The sequence below is a fragment of the Salvelinus fontinalis genome, chromosome 3, assembly GCF_029448725.1.
Source record: "Salvelinus fontinalis isolate EN_2023a chromosome 3, ASM2944872v1, whole genome shotgun sequence".
Lineage (NCBI taxonomy): Eukaryota > Metazoa > Chordata > Actinopteri > Salmoniformes > Salmonidae > Salvelinus > Salvelinus fontinalis.
In genome coordinates, this window is record NC_074667.1 from 62,210,837 (window position 1) to 62,225,759 (window position 14,923).

The following is a 14,923-nucleotide window of genomic DNA, read 5'->3' on the forward strand; positions in this document are numbered from 1 at the left end:
CTGACAGCCCCAGAGAGAGCGGGAAAAGAGGGGGGGAATTGGAGAGAGGGGGTAGTTTGGGAGTTTGGGAAAAGAAAGGTGAAGGAGGGAAAGTGAGAGGGAGGGAGAGAAAGAGAGACAGAAAGCAAAAGAGAGGAGACCTGAGAGAGAGAAGTAAAACGAGACATAAAGAGAGACATTGTTAGAAAGAGAATGAAAGTAATAGAGAGAGAAATAACTTAAAAGAGAAAGAGAATTTCTTCTTGATTGTCTGCCAGCACATTTACAATCGAGGAAGTCTCTGCCTTTCATATAGCCAGTGCAGCTCACCCCCCCCCCCCCCCTGCCTCCTCCTGAGAAATTAGGAGCCTCCCTCCTCTCTCTCCCCTCCCTCTCTCTCTCCCTCAGCCTCCGTGCTTTAACAGTGTGTAGAGAGGAGCTGACAGTCAGTCTACCCTGAGCCCTGCTGGATAGTAGCTGTGAGAAGCTGATCCCTGAGCCTCTTGTAACTCCATCCTACTACATACAGCCCACCATGGATGTCAAAGTACTGGCTGTGTTGGTCCTACTGGCTGTGGCCTTGGATGTACCTCCCTCTACGGGTGAGTTGGTCTGGGGATGATTTATCTGTCTGGGCATGTCTTCTACACTCTTAGAAGAAAAGGTGGCATCTCAAACCTAAAAGGGGATAACCCTTTGAAGAACCCTTTTTGGTTCCAGGAAGAACCCTTTTGAGATCCATGTAGAACCCTTTACACAGAGGGATCTACATGGAACCCAAAAGAGTTCTACCTGGAACAAAAAAGGGTTCTACCTGGAACCAAAACGGGTTATCCTATGAGGAAGAACCCTTTTGGAACCCTTTTTTCTAAGACTGTATTAGTGTGTTCTTTCTTGGGTTTTATCTATCTCTTTATTTTAGTCATTTTAGTAACTTAGCGAAGAGAGACTTTATGTATGTGTTCTAGAATGTCTGGGGATGTGATTTGTTCTAGAAAATGAGGACATGTTGGTGGTTGTGGAGGTTGTCTTGATATTGTTGGTTCATTTGAATAGGTGTTGTTAGAATAGATATGGTTGTGACATTTGGCTGGTGTTGCTGAGAGAAGGGATACACAGCAGAATAACTTGTGGTTATGAGTTGTGGTTGTGGAGGTTGTCTTTTGGCTCCTTGATGTCTGACTGGTTTTGGTCAAATAAGTAAGTGATTGTTGCGATGTGATGGAGATGTTATACTCAAATTGGTTGCATTTTGTTTTTTTGTTGTTGTTTGTATAGTTGAATTTTAAGTAGTTGGTTATTTAGCTTATTCTGGAAATGTCTAGGTTTGTGTTTACTTTTGCCATTATTTATGTATCTTCTCAGTTCCCTTTTGTTGTAAAACTTTTATGAAATACTTTTCTACTTGCTTTTAACACTGATATTTCAACCACTTTAATTTCTCAAATCTCACATCTTAACGGCATACAAATGAACAATTAAAACGATTTGTCAAAGACAGAAAGTAAGATCTTACGATTTAGAGGATGATGGGTCAGGGAGTCAGTGTCCCAAATGGCTAAGTCTCCCTCATACCAATATCACAGCAATGACCCTCCACCTTATCAGGCTCTATTATCATGCTAATACTGGGTCATTATGTATGCTGCTTACAGCACCCGGCCACAAGTGACCATCTAGCTACAGCCTCTGCTTCCCAAATAGAACACTATTCCCTTATACAGTGCACTACATCTGACCAGGGCCCACAGGGAAACCCATAGGGCTCTGGTCAGAAGAAGTGCACAAAATAGGCAATAGGGTTCCATTTGGGATGTAATTAGTTTCTTTCACAACCCGCCTTGTTTAGCCCCTAATTAGTTTCTAGTTAAAAGAAAGCAAAATAAAACACACAAGTTACCCCCTCCATCACCCGGCCATCCTATCTCTATGCAATCAGGGTCTCCCTGGCTAGGGGTAGTAACAACAGGCTTAGCATAACACAGCAGAGGTTGAGCTAACTTCAACTCTTCTCTCTGACTTCTCTCTCTCTCCTGTTGTTGTTTATTTTGCAGTGGATTCACGTGATCACAGTTTAATCCCACAGTCAAACAAGGGATCCGTTTGTACGCCGTTAAGATGGAAGATTCGAGAAATGAAAAGAATGTAAATATCAAAGTGTTTTAAAGTAAACGGAGAGAGTCTTTCATGAAAGTTTTACAACCACAAGGCAACTGGAGAAGAGACATGTTCAGCCAATTGACCTCTTCCCATCTTCAAAGAGAAACTAATAAAAATCATTGTTGGAAACAGGTTATCAAGAATTTCACGTTTCATGTTAATCTTGTGTGAAATTTCCGGCAGGGCATCCCCTCTGAAATCCCAGAATCTAAGAACATTTCAGTCAAAAGCCTGAGTATATGCTATTGAGTGAAAAGATTCTTCGTTTCAGGAACCGGTAGGAACCAGGGGTGATATGCAATTATTCTAAGAATGTAGCCTACTTCTTAAAGGGACTCTTTTGATAAGAATCTAAGCTTTGTGTTCTTGGAGCTTTGAGAAAGGAGGGAAACATTGGGAGCCCCAGTGGAGTAGAACGATAAGGACTCTTCTGGGATAGAGAGCTGTGTCTTGAATGTTCATAGTGAAAAGGCAGTATGACGGCGGATGGGACAATGAGCGCTGGTTTGAGAGTCTCTCTGTGTGTGTGTGTGTGTGTGTGTGTGTGTGTGTGTGTGTGTGTGTGTGTGTGTGTGTGTGTGTGTGTGTGTGTGTGTGTGTGTGTGTGTGTGTGTGTGTGTCTGCGTGTGCGTGTGCGTGTGTGTGTGTGTGTGTGTGTGTGTGTGTGTGTGGATCTAGCAGGTCTTAGGCCTTTAGCAGCCCTATTAAGTTGTGTGTGTGTGTGTGTGTGTAGTTCTAGCAGGTCTGAGGCCTTTAGCAGCCCTATAAAGCGTGTGTGTGGGCGTGTGTGTGGGCATGTGTGTGTGCATACGCGTGTGTGAGTGTGTGTGGCAGACTAATCTCTTTTTAATTGCCTTGCCTTTGGAACTAAAGGCAGGTAAATGTATACTTTCCCATGCATTGTCAGGGTTAAATACAGTAGTTTTGTACTTGGTGGGAGTGTGTGTTGATTATTTGAGGTATGCATTTAAATGCATGGACGTGTGTGCTGTTTTGTCTTAACGGTATTTTATTAGAAATGTATAAATAACTATAACAGTGTGATTGAATTATTTAAATGAAATTTTCCTCTCAGAGCTTTTTGACCCTGAACAACATATTCACGTAATCTTCTTCAAATGCTTCTTTTTGCTAGTTTTATCTTAGCTGTAGCTATCTGCCATGCTCAGCAGGCCAGTTGAATGTCAGGGACTTAGCTGTAGCTATCTGCCATGCTCAGCAGGCCAGTTGAATGTCAGGGACTTAGCTGTAGCTATCTGCCATGCTCAGCAGGCCAGTTGAATGTCAGGGACTTAGCTGTAGCTATCTGCCATGCTCAGCAGGCCAGTTGAATGTCAGGGACTTAGCTGTAGCTATCTGCCATGCTCAGCAGGCCAGTTGAATGTCAGGGACTTAGCTGTAGCTATCTGCCATGCTCAGCAGGCCAGTTGAATGTCAGGGACTTAGCTGTAGCTATCTGCCATGCTCAGCAGGCCAGTTGAATGTCAGGGACTTAGCTGTAGCTATCTGCCATGCTCAGCAGGCCAGTTGAATGTCAGGGACTTAGCTGTAGCTATCTGCCATGCTCAGCAGGCCAGTTGAATGTCAGGGACTTAGCTGTAGCTATCTGCCATGCTCAGCAGGCCAGTTGAATGTCAGGGACTTAGCTGTAGCTATCTGCCATGCTCAGCAGGCCAGTTGAATGTCAGGGACTTAGCTGTAGCTATCTGCCATGCTCAGCAGGCCAGTTGAATGTCAGGGACTTAGCTGTAGCTATCTGCCATGCTCAGCAGGCCAGTTGAATGTCAGGGACTTAGCTGTAGCTATCTGCCATGCTCAGCAGGCCAGTTGAATGTCAGGGACTTAGCTGTAGCTATCTGCCATGCTCAGCAGGCCAGTTGAATGTCAGGGACTTAGCTGTAGCTATCTGCCATGCTCAGCAGGCCAGTTGAATGTCAGGGACTTTTCCCCCAGCTTTGTACACCGGTTTAACAGAAATACTGGAGTTTACCCCAGTGAATGTGAAGATGATTAACAACAGGTAAAAGTAGAGTAGTGTTGAGTGTGTACGGTCAAAGTTTGGTGAGAGTGTGTGAGTGTGTGTGTGCTATTTATGAGACCTGGTTGTAACACTGCGTAAACCAATCTCACACACCACTGACTATTGATTTAGGAGCTGTTGCTGTCATGGAGTACAGTGAAAATGGATTTAATCCCCAATGTCCAGCGGCAACGGAAATCTGTCTTCTACTTTACCTTGTTTGTTCTTACAAGCTCTAATATGAAATGAACAAATTCATCCTAGTTTGGGACTAAGGTCAGCTAAATGTTCTGTATATTTCTCATGCATTGTCGGGCTTAGAGACAGTAGATTAAACATATTTGTTCTAACAAGAACTCTGATATGAAATGAACAAATTCTTCCTAGTTTCCTGCCTGCAATGATTGTGAGTTGTTGCATTTTGGAGGTGTTGAGTCTCATATGGTTGGTTCAGCTCTAACTATCATAATGCTAGTGTTGAGACATTACTGTCCCTCACGCTGTGAGCTTTGGTTGTTTTAGTTTTAAGACATAGAAATGGTCTAAGCTCACATTCTCTCAGTGTCCGGTACCTGGTACCTGGTACCTGGTACGGTATCTTACTATGTTTGTGGTTGTTGTTTTCAGCGAAGCCCATCAGCCTGGTAGAGAGGTGCTGGTGTCGCTCCACTCTCAACACCGTCCCTCAGAGGAGCATCAGAGAGCTCAAGTTCCTTCACACACCCAACTGCCCTTTCCAAGTCATGTGAGTAACCTGCTGGTGCATTATGGGATGCTTTTTAACCCTGATTTTGGGTTGTGTTTTAGGAGACTTACAGCTAAGTTCCTTAGTTTGTCATGTGAAGAACCGTCCACACCGCTCATAAGAACAACTAGATCGCTGTATTGCTTCTCCCAAAAGTCAATGGTTTCACTACAAGTCTGGGGAGTAACAGGGAAGTTTTGTAGGAGACAACCCCATGTTCTCCTCAGCTCTGCACTACACTGCACAGATAAGAAAGTACTATGGTGGCCAACACTGGACATCCCACACAGTGTTGCTGCTCACAGAAGGGGAAGCTATTCACTATATTTAGACAGACTTTTTCTGGAGATAAAGCAGAACTATTTAGGCCCAGTAAAGCATTGGTAAGCAACCCTGGTCTGAGACAGCTGCATGTTGAGAGTGTGAGTTAGCTTCGGTTCCCGGGCACAGCACTGAAGCACCTGATTCAACTCATCAGCTAATCGTCAAGGCGGTGACTTGTTGAATCAGGTGTTTGTTTTAGGGCTGGACAGACACCTGTCAATGCCACGGTCCATGTTACTCTACGGGACCACTGCAATGTAGTTTAACCAGAGGTGGAAGAGGAAGCGACTCATCCCACTCCCACATTTTTTTCTTATTCATATATAGTCACTGAACTAAGCAGACCAGAACCAGCTGCTAATGCATTGGTGCCTATGGGAGAGCCATCCCTTAAGCAGACTGGAAATGTGACATCTTCGTTTATCTACCATCTTTGCTTTAACACAGCACAAGCCTGCATGGCTGAAACCAGAAGGACCTTGGCCTGATACGTATAGTCAAGTAGGGATAAACTAGCCTGGTTCCAGATCTGTTTGTGCTGTCTTACCAACTCCTATTGTCAGCTGCTACAGCTAAACTAACTTGGTTCTAGATCTGTTTGTGTGGTCTTGCCAACTCCTATAGTCATCTCCTAGGGCAAAGCCTGTTCAGAATAGCCTGATTCAGCCCAGTAAGACCCCTCTGTTAATAAGATCCCATGTGGATTCTAATGGCGCTTAACTTTGGTTCCCATTCCATTCGGCTAAGCATCAGTCCCATATTATGAGGTTTTAATGATTGCAGTTGGAGGACCACAGTGGAGGGAAAGACAGAGAGAAAGTGGAGAGAGAGTGAGAGAGAGTGAGAGAGAGAGAGAAAGCGAGAGAGTGGAGAAAAGAGATGCAGTTGCTATGGCTCTCCCCAAATGGAAAGAGATGTTTAGATTAGAACAACACGGTAAATGGCCAGGAGAGGAGAGAGGAAGCTGACAGAGGAGTGTCTCTCTCCAAGGTAGCTCTAGGGGGGATTTTAGTCTTGTTAAGGAAACAATCATTAGGGGTCAACGTGATGACCTTTATGTTGCAGCTGACCCTCTCTATCCATCTTTCTTTTATTCCCTTCGCTCACCAGCCGCCCACATTTAGTGTAATTTAAATGGCCTGGAACGCATTAAGCCAAAATGCTTTGCCTATTTGTAACCTATAGAAACCAGGTGGCCAGAGCCAAAAAGCCAGAGGGGTTTGGGGGGTTGGGAAGGGGTGGTAGGGGGGGCATTAGGGGGTTAACTCATGGCAAGGGGTCAGTAAGGATACAAATCTGGTCAGGACCCACAATCATCAAGAGATACACACATTTGCACACATAGGCATTAAGGAACACACATACGCCACCAAAATCTTCCACTTTTCCCTCTTATTCTCTCCAAACCCCATCCAAAAGTTATTTATGACTGAGCAGCAGGGGAGAGAGGGGCAGAGAGCTCGCATCTCTTCTGATATATCTATTGTCCTTGGATGAAAGACAACAGGGGTAACACTACACCCCCCTCACCCCCTCCATCCCTCCCTACACGCCCCTGTCTCCTCCGGCTTGTTGGTATTAGCTTGCTGTGAAGTAATTACTACCTACTGGGTTAGAAGCTCCAGACTCCCAGAGCCCCGAATTCCAACAGAGTCAATCAGACGCTAGATAGTCCAGACACACACACACACACACACACACACACACACACACACACACACACACACACACACACACACACACACACACACACACACACACACACACACACACACACACACACACACACACACACACACACACACACACACACACACACACACACACACACACACACACACACACACACACACACACACACACACACACACACAGCCTAGAGGGATAAACCTAAACCAGGAGACACATCAAAACAGTAAAATGGATTAGCTGCACTAAATATATAAAAGAGGACAGGATGGGGGTTGGAGGGAGGGAGGAAGGTGGTATCCTAGAGGTAAACAAACGAGGAATCCAGTTACCGGCTTTATTTATCTAAACGATTGGGATGTTTGTTTTTGGGGGGATTTGAAGGGGTTTGATGCGCTTGAGCTGTTCTTTCATCTTATTGGGGTAAGGGTAGTAGGTGGGCCATTTGGTCAATTGAAGAGGCTGGTGTTTAATAGGGATGGAGAGTTTGGGGGAGGTGAAATTGAATCAGAAAAGCAGTAAAGGAGTGATGAAGGAGAGATTCAGAGGTGGAGAGGAATGTGTTTAATTTACAGGGTTGTGAGAGGAAGAGAAGGAGGGAGAGAAGGAGGGAGGGAGGAGAGGTGGTGAGGTGCTACATGAGTTGTTAACTCTCAAACACGACCTTTTGACACAGAGGTGTTAGATCCATATGTTTGGGGAAGGAGGGGAGGAGAGGAGAGAGCGCGCACACACACACACACACACACACACACACACACACACACACACACACACACACACACACACACACACACACACACACACACACACACACACACACACACACACACACACACACACACACACACACACACACACACACACACACACACAACCCCGTCTCCCCCTAAAGCTCATGGATCAGAAACACTCACAGAGGTGTCCGATCTCGGGACAAATGCCCCTCTCTCATGTCGACAGTCAAGTCAACCCTCTATCAACACACTACAGTCCGCTACAGGTGAACCACTTACTCCCATATACACCCCACAGTCTGTAAATCCCAGGCTAAATGGCCTGACATCAAAACCTCCTTATTGTTAGTACCACCGGCTTAACAAAGAGATCAGTGTTACCGTGCTTTATTATCATTGTAACAGCTGTCTAAGTGGAAGGAGAGAGAGGGGATTTCTCCCCTGTGGCATGTGGTGGGGGACTTGATGTGATTTAATGCATTGTGATCCTTATAACTGGCGCTAAGCATGTTTTGTGGGTTAAAATATGTTGTGAATACAAGCTTTAATAACTGTGATCCTTACAACTAGCGCTAAGCATGTTTTGTGGGTTAAAATATGCTGTGAATACAAGTTTTAATAACTGTGATCCTTACAACTTGTTCATAATATGTTTGCTCTTAAAAAATATGTTATGGATTTTAATAACGTGTTGATTGTTCACTGGCAAATGTCCCTGGAAATTAGTGACATATAAATAAGCTTGATAAATATAATTTTGGTCAAATAACTTATTTTTCAAGATACATTATGCTACTGTTGACTTTGCAGCCTTATATCATACTGAGTGATGTTTGTGTTGTGTGTCCAGTCCAGTACAGTAGTTGGTTTAAAGGAAAGGGAACTTCATTCATCTTAATGTGTTTGTTTATTTTGACCCTGAATGAGCAGATAGACTATATCAAAATGATGGAACAGATTTACTTTTAGATTACAGTATACAGAGTTCATCAGATGTCTCTTCAATCTTCAGATACATTAATTATACAGACTAGATTTAAGTAACCTATAAGAACTGTATCAAACAGCAAATAATGACTTCAAAAATATTACCTCAAATGTAACCCTTTTGAAAAATGTTTTTTTAAATAAAACAAATATAGAAGATTACATACTGTATACTAAAATATGCCACTCATACTATTCAGTTCACTACTACAAGACCCATGAGTCTATAAAGACAGATGTGTCAAACTGAAAATAGATGCATTCAGAATTATTAGTTCAAAAGAAACCTAGAAATGATCTATATTTATTTATCTATGTACATAATTGAAGTGTAATAAAAACTCGTACTATTCAACTCGCTACTACAAGGCCCACGAGTCTCGTTACAGTTTGACCGAAACACGGCCAGAGTTGACCCTAGTTGACCCCACGTGTCAGGTATGTGTGTTACTGATAACAGCTACACAGCACACTATCCCTGGATGTTCACCAGAGCGAGAAGACGCTGGGCCAGTTCATGAGAACTTACTGGACTCTGCTTTTTTTTGTTCCCTTTCTTTTTCCAGATCATTCTATCCTTGAATCAGATAAGAAAACAGAGAAAGTGGATGCTCGGAGAACACTGAAATGAGTCTCTGCCTAATTCTCTCTCTCTCTCCCTCCATCCCTCTCCCGGTCACAGTGCCAAGCTGAAGAACAACAGGGAGGTGTGCATTAACCCCGAGACCAAATGGCTGCAGACGTACCTGAAGAATGCCATTAACAAGTAAGGAGAAACCTTACTTCCCTCTTTGACAAGTAAGAGCTGATCACAGGGTAGCCTGGTCCCACATCTGCTTGTGCTGTCTTGCCAACTCTTATGGTCATTCATTGTCACGCCAAACCATAGGAGTTGTCAAGACAACACAAACAGATCTGGGATCAGGCTAGTTCGCTGGTAACAGTGAGAGACATGGAATGAAATACGCCCCTGTTTTTATCTGCAAAATCCAAATGAAATGGAACTGCCTTAAGTACAGTAACAACAGTTTAGTGTCATTTTATAGCCACTTGTCCACTTTGCATTGTGAAATGGCTAATTTATCGGTTTGATTAGAATTGTTGGTATGTGTGTGTCATTAAAAGAGATGAAAGTGACAGGTATTTCTGGGTGTTTGTTTCTCATTATGCGTGTTCGCTACTCAGATGGCTACTGAGATATGAATTAAAGACTGGGAAAGAATACTTTCTGCTCATTCCTTGCAATCCCTCTGATAATTTAAGCGTGGCATTCAGAGCATTCCAGGTCTTTCAGTAAACAATCAGAATGTATCTGGGAAATCAGGGATGTAGTGGAATTTCATGACTTCAAAAAAGTTAGTTTTTTTTTTTATTTACAGATTTTTTACCTAAAACTTGTGGCAAAAATAAACAGGTGTTATTTTCACAAGTGAACTAACTTCATTAATTTCATGGCTAAAAGACAGTAGTTTGTGTATAAGTAAACAAATATGTGTAAATTGAAGGCACTTTCACAAAATGATCAGGACTAATTTGTCTACAAATAGTAAAACTCATTCCACTAAGGGAAAACAATTCCACTAAGTTTTACACCCAAGGAGTAAACTGTAAAAAACTACAATAAACAATAACAGGCACACTATACAGAATATTATAATGAATCTAAATGGGTTGTGCTGTTAAAATGTGTGTTAAATGTGCATTCCTTATAAAAACTTCCCACATACAGTGTCTGGTGATCATTTTCACCACCCATGCAAAATGTCTGCCTCTTAAAAACGCCTATAGTAAATAAATCTATAATGGAGGAACATTTTACCACAAATTAGTCATTTTCTTGCTGTTTAGTCCCCAATGTGGCATAGTTACAAAAGACTGCATTTGCTTGAAATAGCTAGCCAAAAAAACTGTGTACAAATATTTCTAAGACGATGCATATCCAGATGATCTTGTTAATGAAGGTTTGAGTATATATGCTCTCGTAGAACTGCATCATGTTTATAAGTCCAGTCTGCCAGACAAACAAACTATATTATTAAACAACTAGATACTGGAGGCCTACGTGACATGTTACACACTTAGAGAAAAAGGTGCAATGTAGAACTTAAAATGGTTCTTCGGCTGTTCCCATAGGAGAACCCTTTGAAGAATCAGTTTTGGTTCCAAATAGAACCCTTTTGATTCCATGTAGGACCCATTTGTTTTTTTGTTTGTTTTTGTTTTGTTAGTTTTTTTAGGGGGCATGTAGGACTCTTTCCACAGTTGGAAAACAGTTATCCTATTGGGACAGCCAAGTACCCTTTAAGAACCCTTTTTACTAAGAATGCATGTTTCAAAACCCTGCATGATGCAGAACATAGCATCAATATACCAATGAGCACCGTACTAAGTATTTATCATAAAATTACATTAGGGCCCAGAGTTGTTCCTAATCAGGTGATGTCAAATGGCCAAACGGAAAAATGAAGTTACACCCATGAATCCTCCTTTAATCAGTGTCTAATTCCTCTCTTTCTGTCTCCAGGGTGAAGAAGTCCAGAAGACGTGCTCAGTAAAGGATACGTATACACTATCCTGACCGGCCCGAAGTGCCCCAGTCCCAGGCCAGCTCTCCTCCTCCTCCTCCTCCTCCTCCTCTACTCAGATATGTAACTCTGTAGCTACACGTCTCTGCTCTGGAACACTCTGGAATGCTCTGGAATGTTCTGGAACATTCTGGAATGCTCTGGAACGCTTGCAAAACCAGCACTTCACCGCCAGACCGACCATGATGCCTTGCTGCTGCTGCTGACCCCGCAGCCACCCTGCCTCCCACGCTGCAGACACCTCTCCTCACGCTGTTAGCACCAAGTGCATATACCTAATTATATCGGAATGTGTGAGTACGTGTGTAAAGAGTGTGTGAGTACGTGTGTAAAGAGTGTGTGAGCGCAGTGTGGTTGTTCTTTGTGTGTGTGTGTGTGTGTCTGAACTGAGTGTGTAAGTGTACGTCTGTATATAAAGTATTTTTCCTACTTTTACAAGAGGCAGTAAAGGGACATTTAATGTTTTTACACCCGGCTCACCGTCTCAATTGTGCTGAGCAAGGACTTGTGGGTATCACCAGGGGTGGGCTCTGACTGAGGGGTCACAGGATAGGAACAGGAATGAGCCATCCAACGGTTGAGCCCACTCTGTAAGAGGCGACCAATCAGGGCTGATCAAACATTCATAACAGGGGAAATAGATAGTCACCCTAACTGATCCAAGGTCAGATGTTGTTTAATCCCTGATGGTTAAGGCTAGGATGGTAGGGAAGGAAATCTTAGATCTGTGGTCAGGGGCAACTTCTATGTCAAGCCTTAACAAGCATTCCAGTCTAGCCAAGACAATGGCGGACATGCATTGATTCAGGTGTTTCAACTCAAGGGATCAGAAGACATTAGTTTGAAGTGATACATATATTTTAGGGAAGGGAGGCTGTGCACTGAATCACATTGAGTTTCCATTCACAAGAACAGACCGGTGAAGATCCCAATCAGACGATGCGTACAGGCCAGGGGTTTCTAACCTCTCCTCGGTGACCACCAGACGTTTCACAATTTAGTTGTAGCCCAGAACTAACTCACCTGATTCACCTATTCAAGGCTGGTTAGTTGACAAGTTGAATCAGGTGTGTTAGCTGTGGAATAGATCAAATACATGGAACGACTGGGGGTCCCCGAGGAGAGGTTTGAAAACCAGTGCTGTAATAAAGGGAAAGTTATCTGCTGTAATACAAGCCGACAGCCTTTATTGGAGGCAGACAATTCTGTATTACAGTTCAGTCCTGTGCCGAATAGAAAAGCCCACACAATTAGAAGAGTAACTTAAGCAACTCAGCAAGAGCCAAGGGTTGTAAGAACGATGGCCTTGTGGGATAAGATTGTAATGCAAAACAGGGATAAAACCCCATATCAATGCAGATTTTTATACAGTTTGTGTGAAAGTAATGTTGTCCATTGCTATAGTCTAGGCTGTAAGGCATTGAATGAGACACCGAGTCATTTTTCAGCAAAACAAGCAATATGAAATGAATTTACCTCAATATTCTAGGTATTTACTAACAAATACTGGCGCAAAAATAATTGCTGTATTATATTAAGTATAGTAAGATTCATTACATACATTTCTATACAGGATCACATTGTCTGATTATTGGATTTCACTCATCAATTGCTTAGGAGCTCACTTTAGGCCTACTCCATAGTTATAAACCCTCACATATCCTTAGGCAGGATTCTAAGAAGCTAGTATACGGCCACATGAAATACCTGTTACTATCCTACAGTATTGACTATCACATTGAAACTGAATGTTGCTGAGCTTGTGGCGAAGGAAAGTTATCCTACTTTTATCGTTGAGCCACTTTAAATACCAGATACGTCTTTTAAATTGGTATTTTTACTGTAATGATTTTTATTTTTGTATATTTCATATATTCTAAGATAATGAGATATAACACAGTGTTTGTAAGTACATTTAAGCAGTATTAGATGAAGGCATAACCAGAGAGTACTGTATACCAACTGCAGTACTACTGTATTATCAAATCAAATTTTTATACATTTATCACTTTTCCAAAAACGTTTATTTGCAATATCATAAAAACACAACATGCTATGTGTCTATTAGCTGCAACATGTTGAAGTTAATGTAATAAACATTTATAGTCCCCCAGATTAAATTGTGTCGACAGGTCTGGCTTGAACAACAACAGAATATTATAGAAATACAGGGTTCATTACCATAGTTTGCCCTGATGCAATCCTCCCTTGAGGAGGTTTATCCTAATCAACCAATAATCTGACGGCATTCATCCACTGATGCAAGATGGGCAAATCTAATAAATCCGGATTGTAATGCAACATACTGAGATACTTTAAAACAAACATTACTGTTGTCATTAGGATATCTCAGCTCAGACAGATGTCCCACTGAACCGGCAATTAATTCCTCATTAGGACCCCCTAGAACACTCTAGAACAATGTAATTGGGATTCTGTTCTATTTCTCCTGACAGCGTTCCACAGAGTTTAAAATATGAAGTGCCGATAGTACCACGGAGCCAAGACAGAGAACAATACAGTTAAGTATGAGCCGGGGGACCGACACATGTTTTCAATCAAGCCCCTCCCTCCCAGCCATTCCTCAATGATGCGGATTTCTATACTGTTTTACTGTTGCCATTGTTTTTCTATTGTCAAAATAGAGTTCCAGGTCTATTCAAATCTCCAGGCATCTTAGTCTGTGAGCTAAGTGCAGCTGTTTTGGTCCAGAAGTTATTAAGTATCTGTATCACATGGTTATAAAGTTTGTCATAAAGGAAGGGAATTTGGTCATTATTTAAGTGTTTGAGAACCATTCTGTTCAATGCCATGCTACAGTTAGCTCTACAACCAAACCAAACAACATGGCTGTTACCATTTGACTTATCATATCTGTTATTTGGACCACATGTGCAAGTAAATCATTGCATAAGCGATAACATCCCAAATGGAAGTGTGTTTTTTCAGAAGTGTATTTGTTCTATATGGGTGCTCTCCCCAGACAATGTGAATAAAATGTTCAATTCTTTTGAGGCAGCTTACGACACACGTATCCTTCATCTAAGATGGATTGTTTAATTAAACTCTGTATGTTCACTGTGTTTGTATAAACCAAGAAGCAATATGATACCTATATGATACTCACCCTCTTTTTCAATAAACATATCAAATAAAAAAAAGTGGAATGTTTAATTTCTTGTTAAAAAATGTATAATTTGTATATTTATTGAAAGTAGCATCAATAGAAAAGTGCATTACGAATTGTCTCCATTTTATTTGAATGTTTAATTTCTCCTTTATCGTTACTGCTCTGTCTTCATTGCATTGCAGACCCATCACAATTGTGTTTCATTATGACTACAGACTTACTGACAGAAAATGTCACATTAGACTGAAGGATGTAGATATTTCTGTTTCAAAATAACTTCACTTAGAATCACCCAAACCAGTTTGATGGTAATAGATGCTGGATACCAGACTCTCACACACACAACCTAGACAGGTGGAATATAACCAACACACACACACACACACACACCACACACCACACACACACACACACACACACACACACACACACACACACACACACACACACACACACACACCACACACCACACACACAAACACACACACACACACACCACACACACACACACACACACACACACACACCTTCCTTCTGTTTTCCACAGGAGTCCAGACCCAGAGAAGT

General features: G+C 42.1%; 1 protein-coding gene across 1 annotated transcript; it reads left to right on the forward strand.

The window, feature by feature from the left end:
- The first annotated feature begins 419 nt into the window (after window positions 1-419).
- LOC129851292 (stromal cell-derived factor 1-like) lies at window positions 420-12,493 on the forward strand. The gene is made up of 4 exons (XM_055917734.1): window positions 420-581; window positions 4,787-4,904; window positions 9,324-9,407; window positions 11,166-12,493. The coding sequence occupies exons 1-4, from the start codon at window positions 515-517 to the stop codon at window positions 11,194-11,196; spliced, it is 300 nt and encodes a 99-aa protein (XP_055773709.1). The 5' UTR covers window positions 420-514; the 3' UTR covers window positions 11,197-12,493.
- The last annotated feature ends 2,430 nt before the right edge of the window (window positions 12,494-14,923 follow it).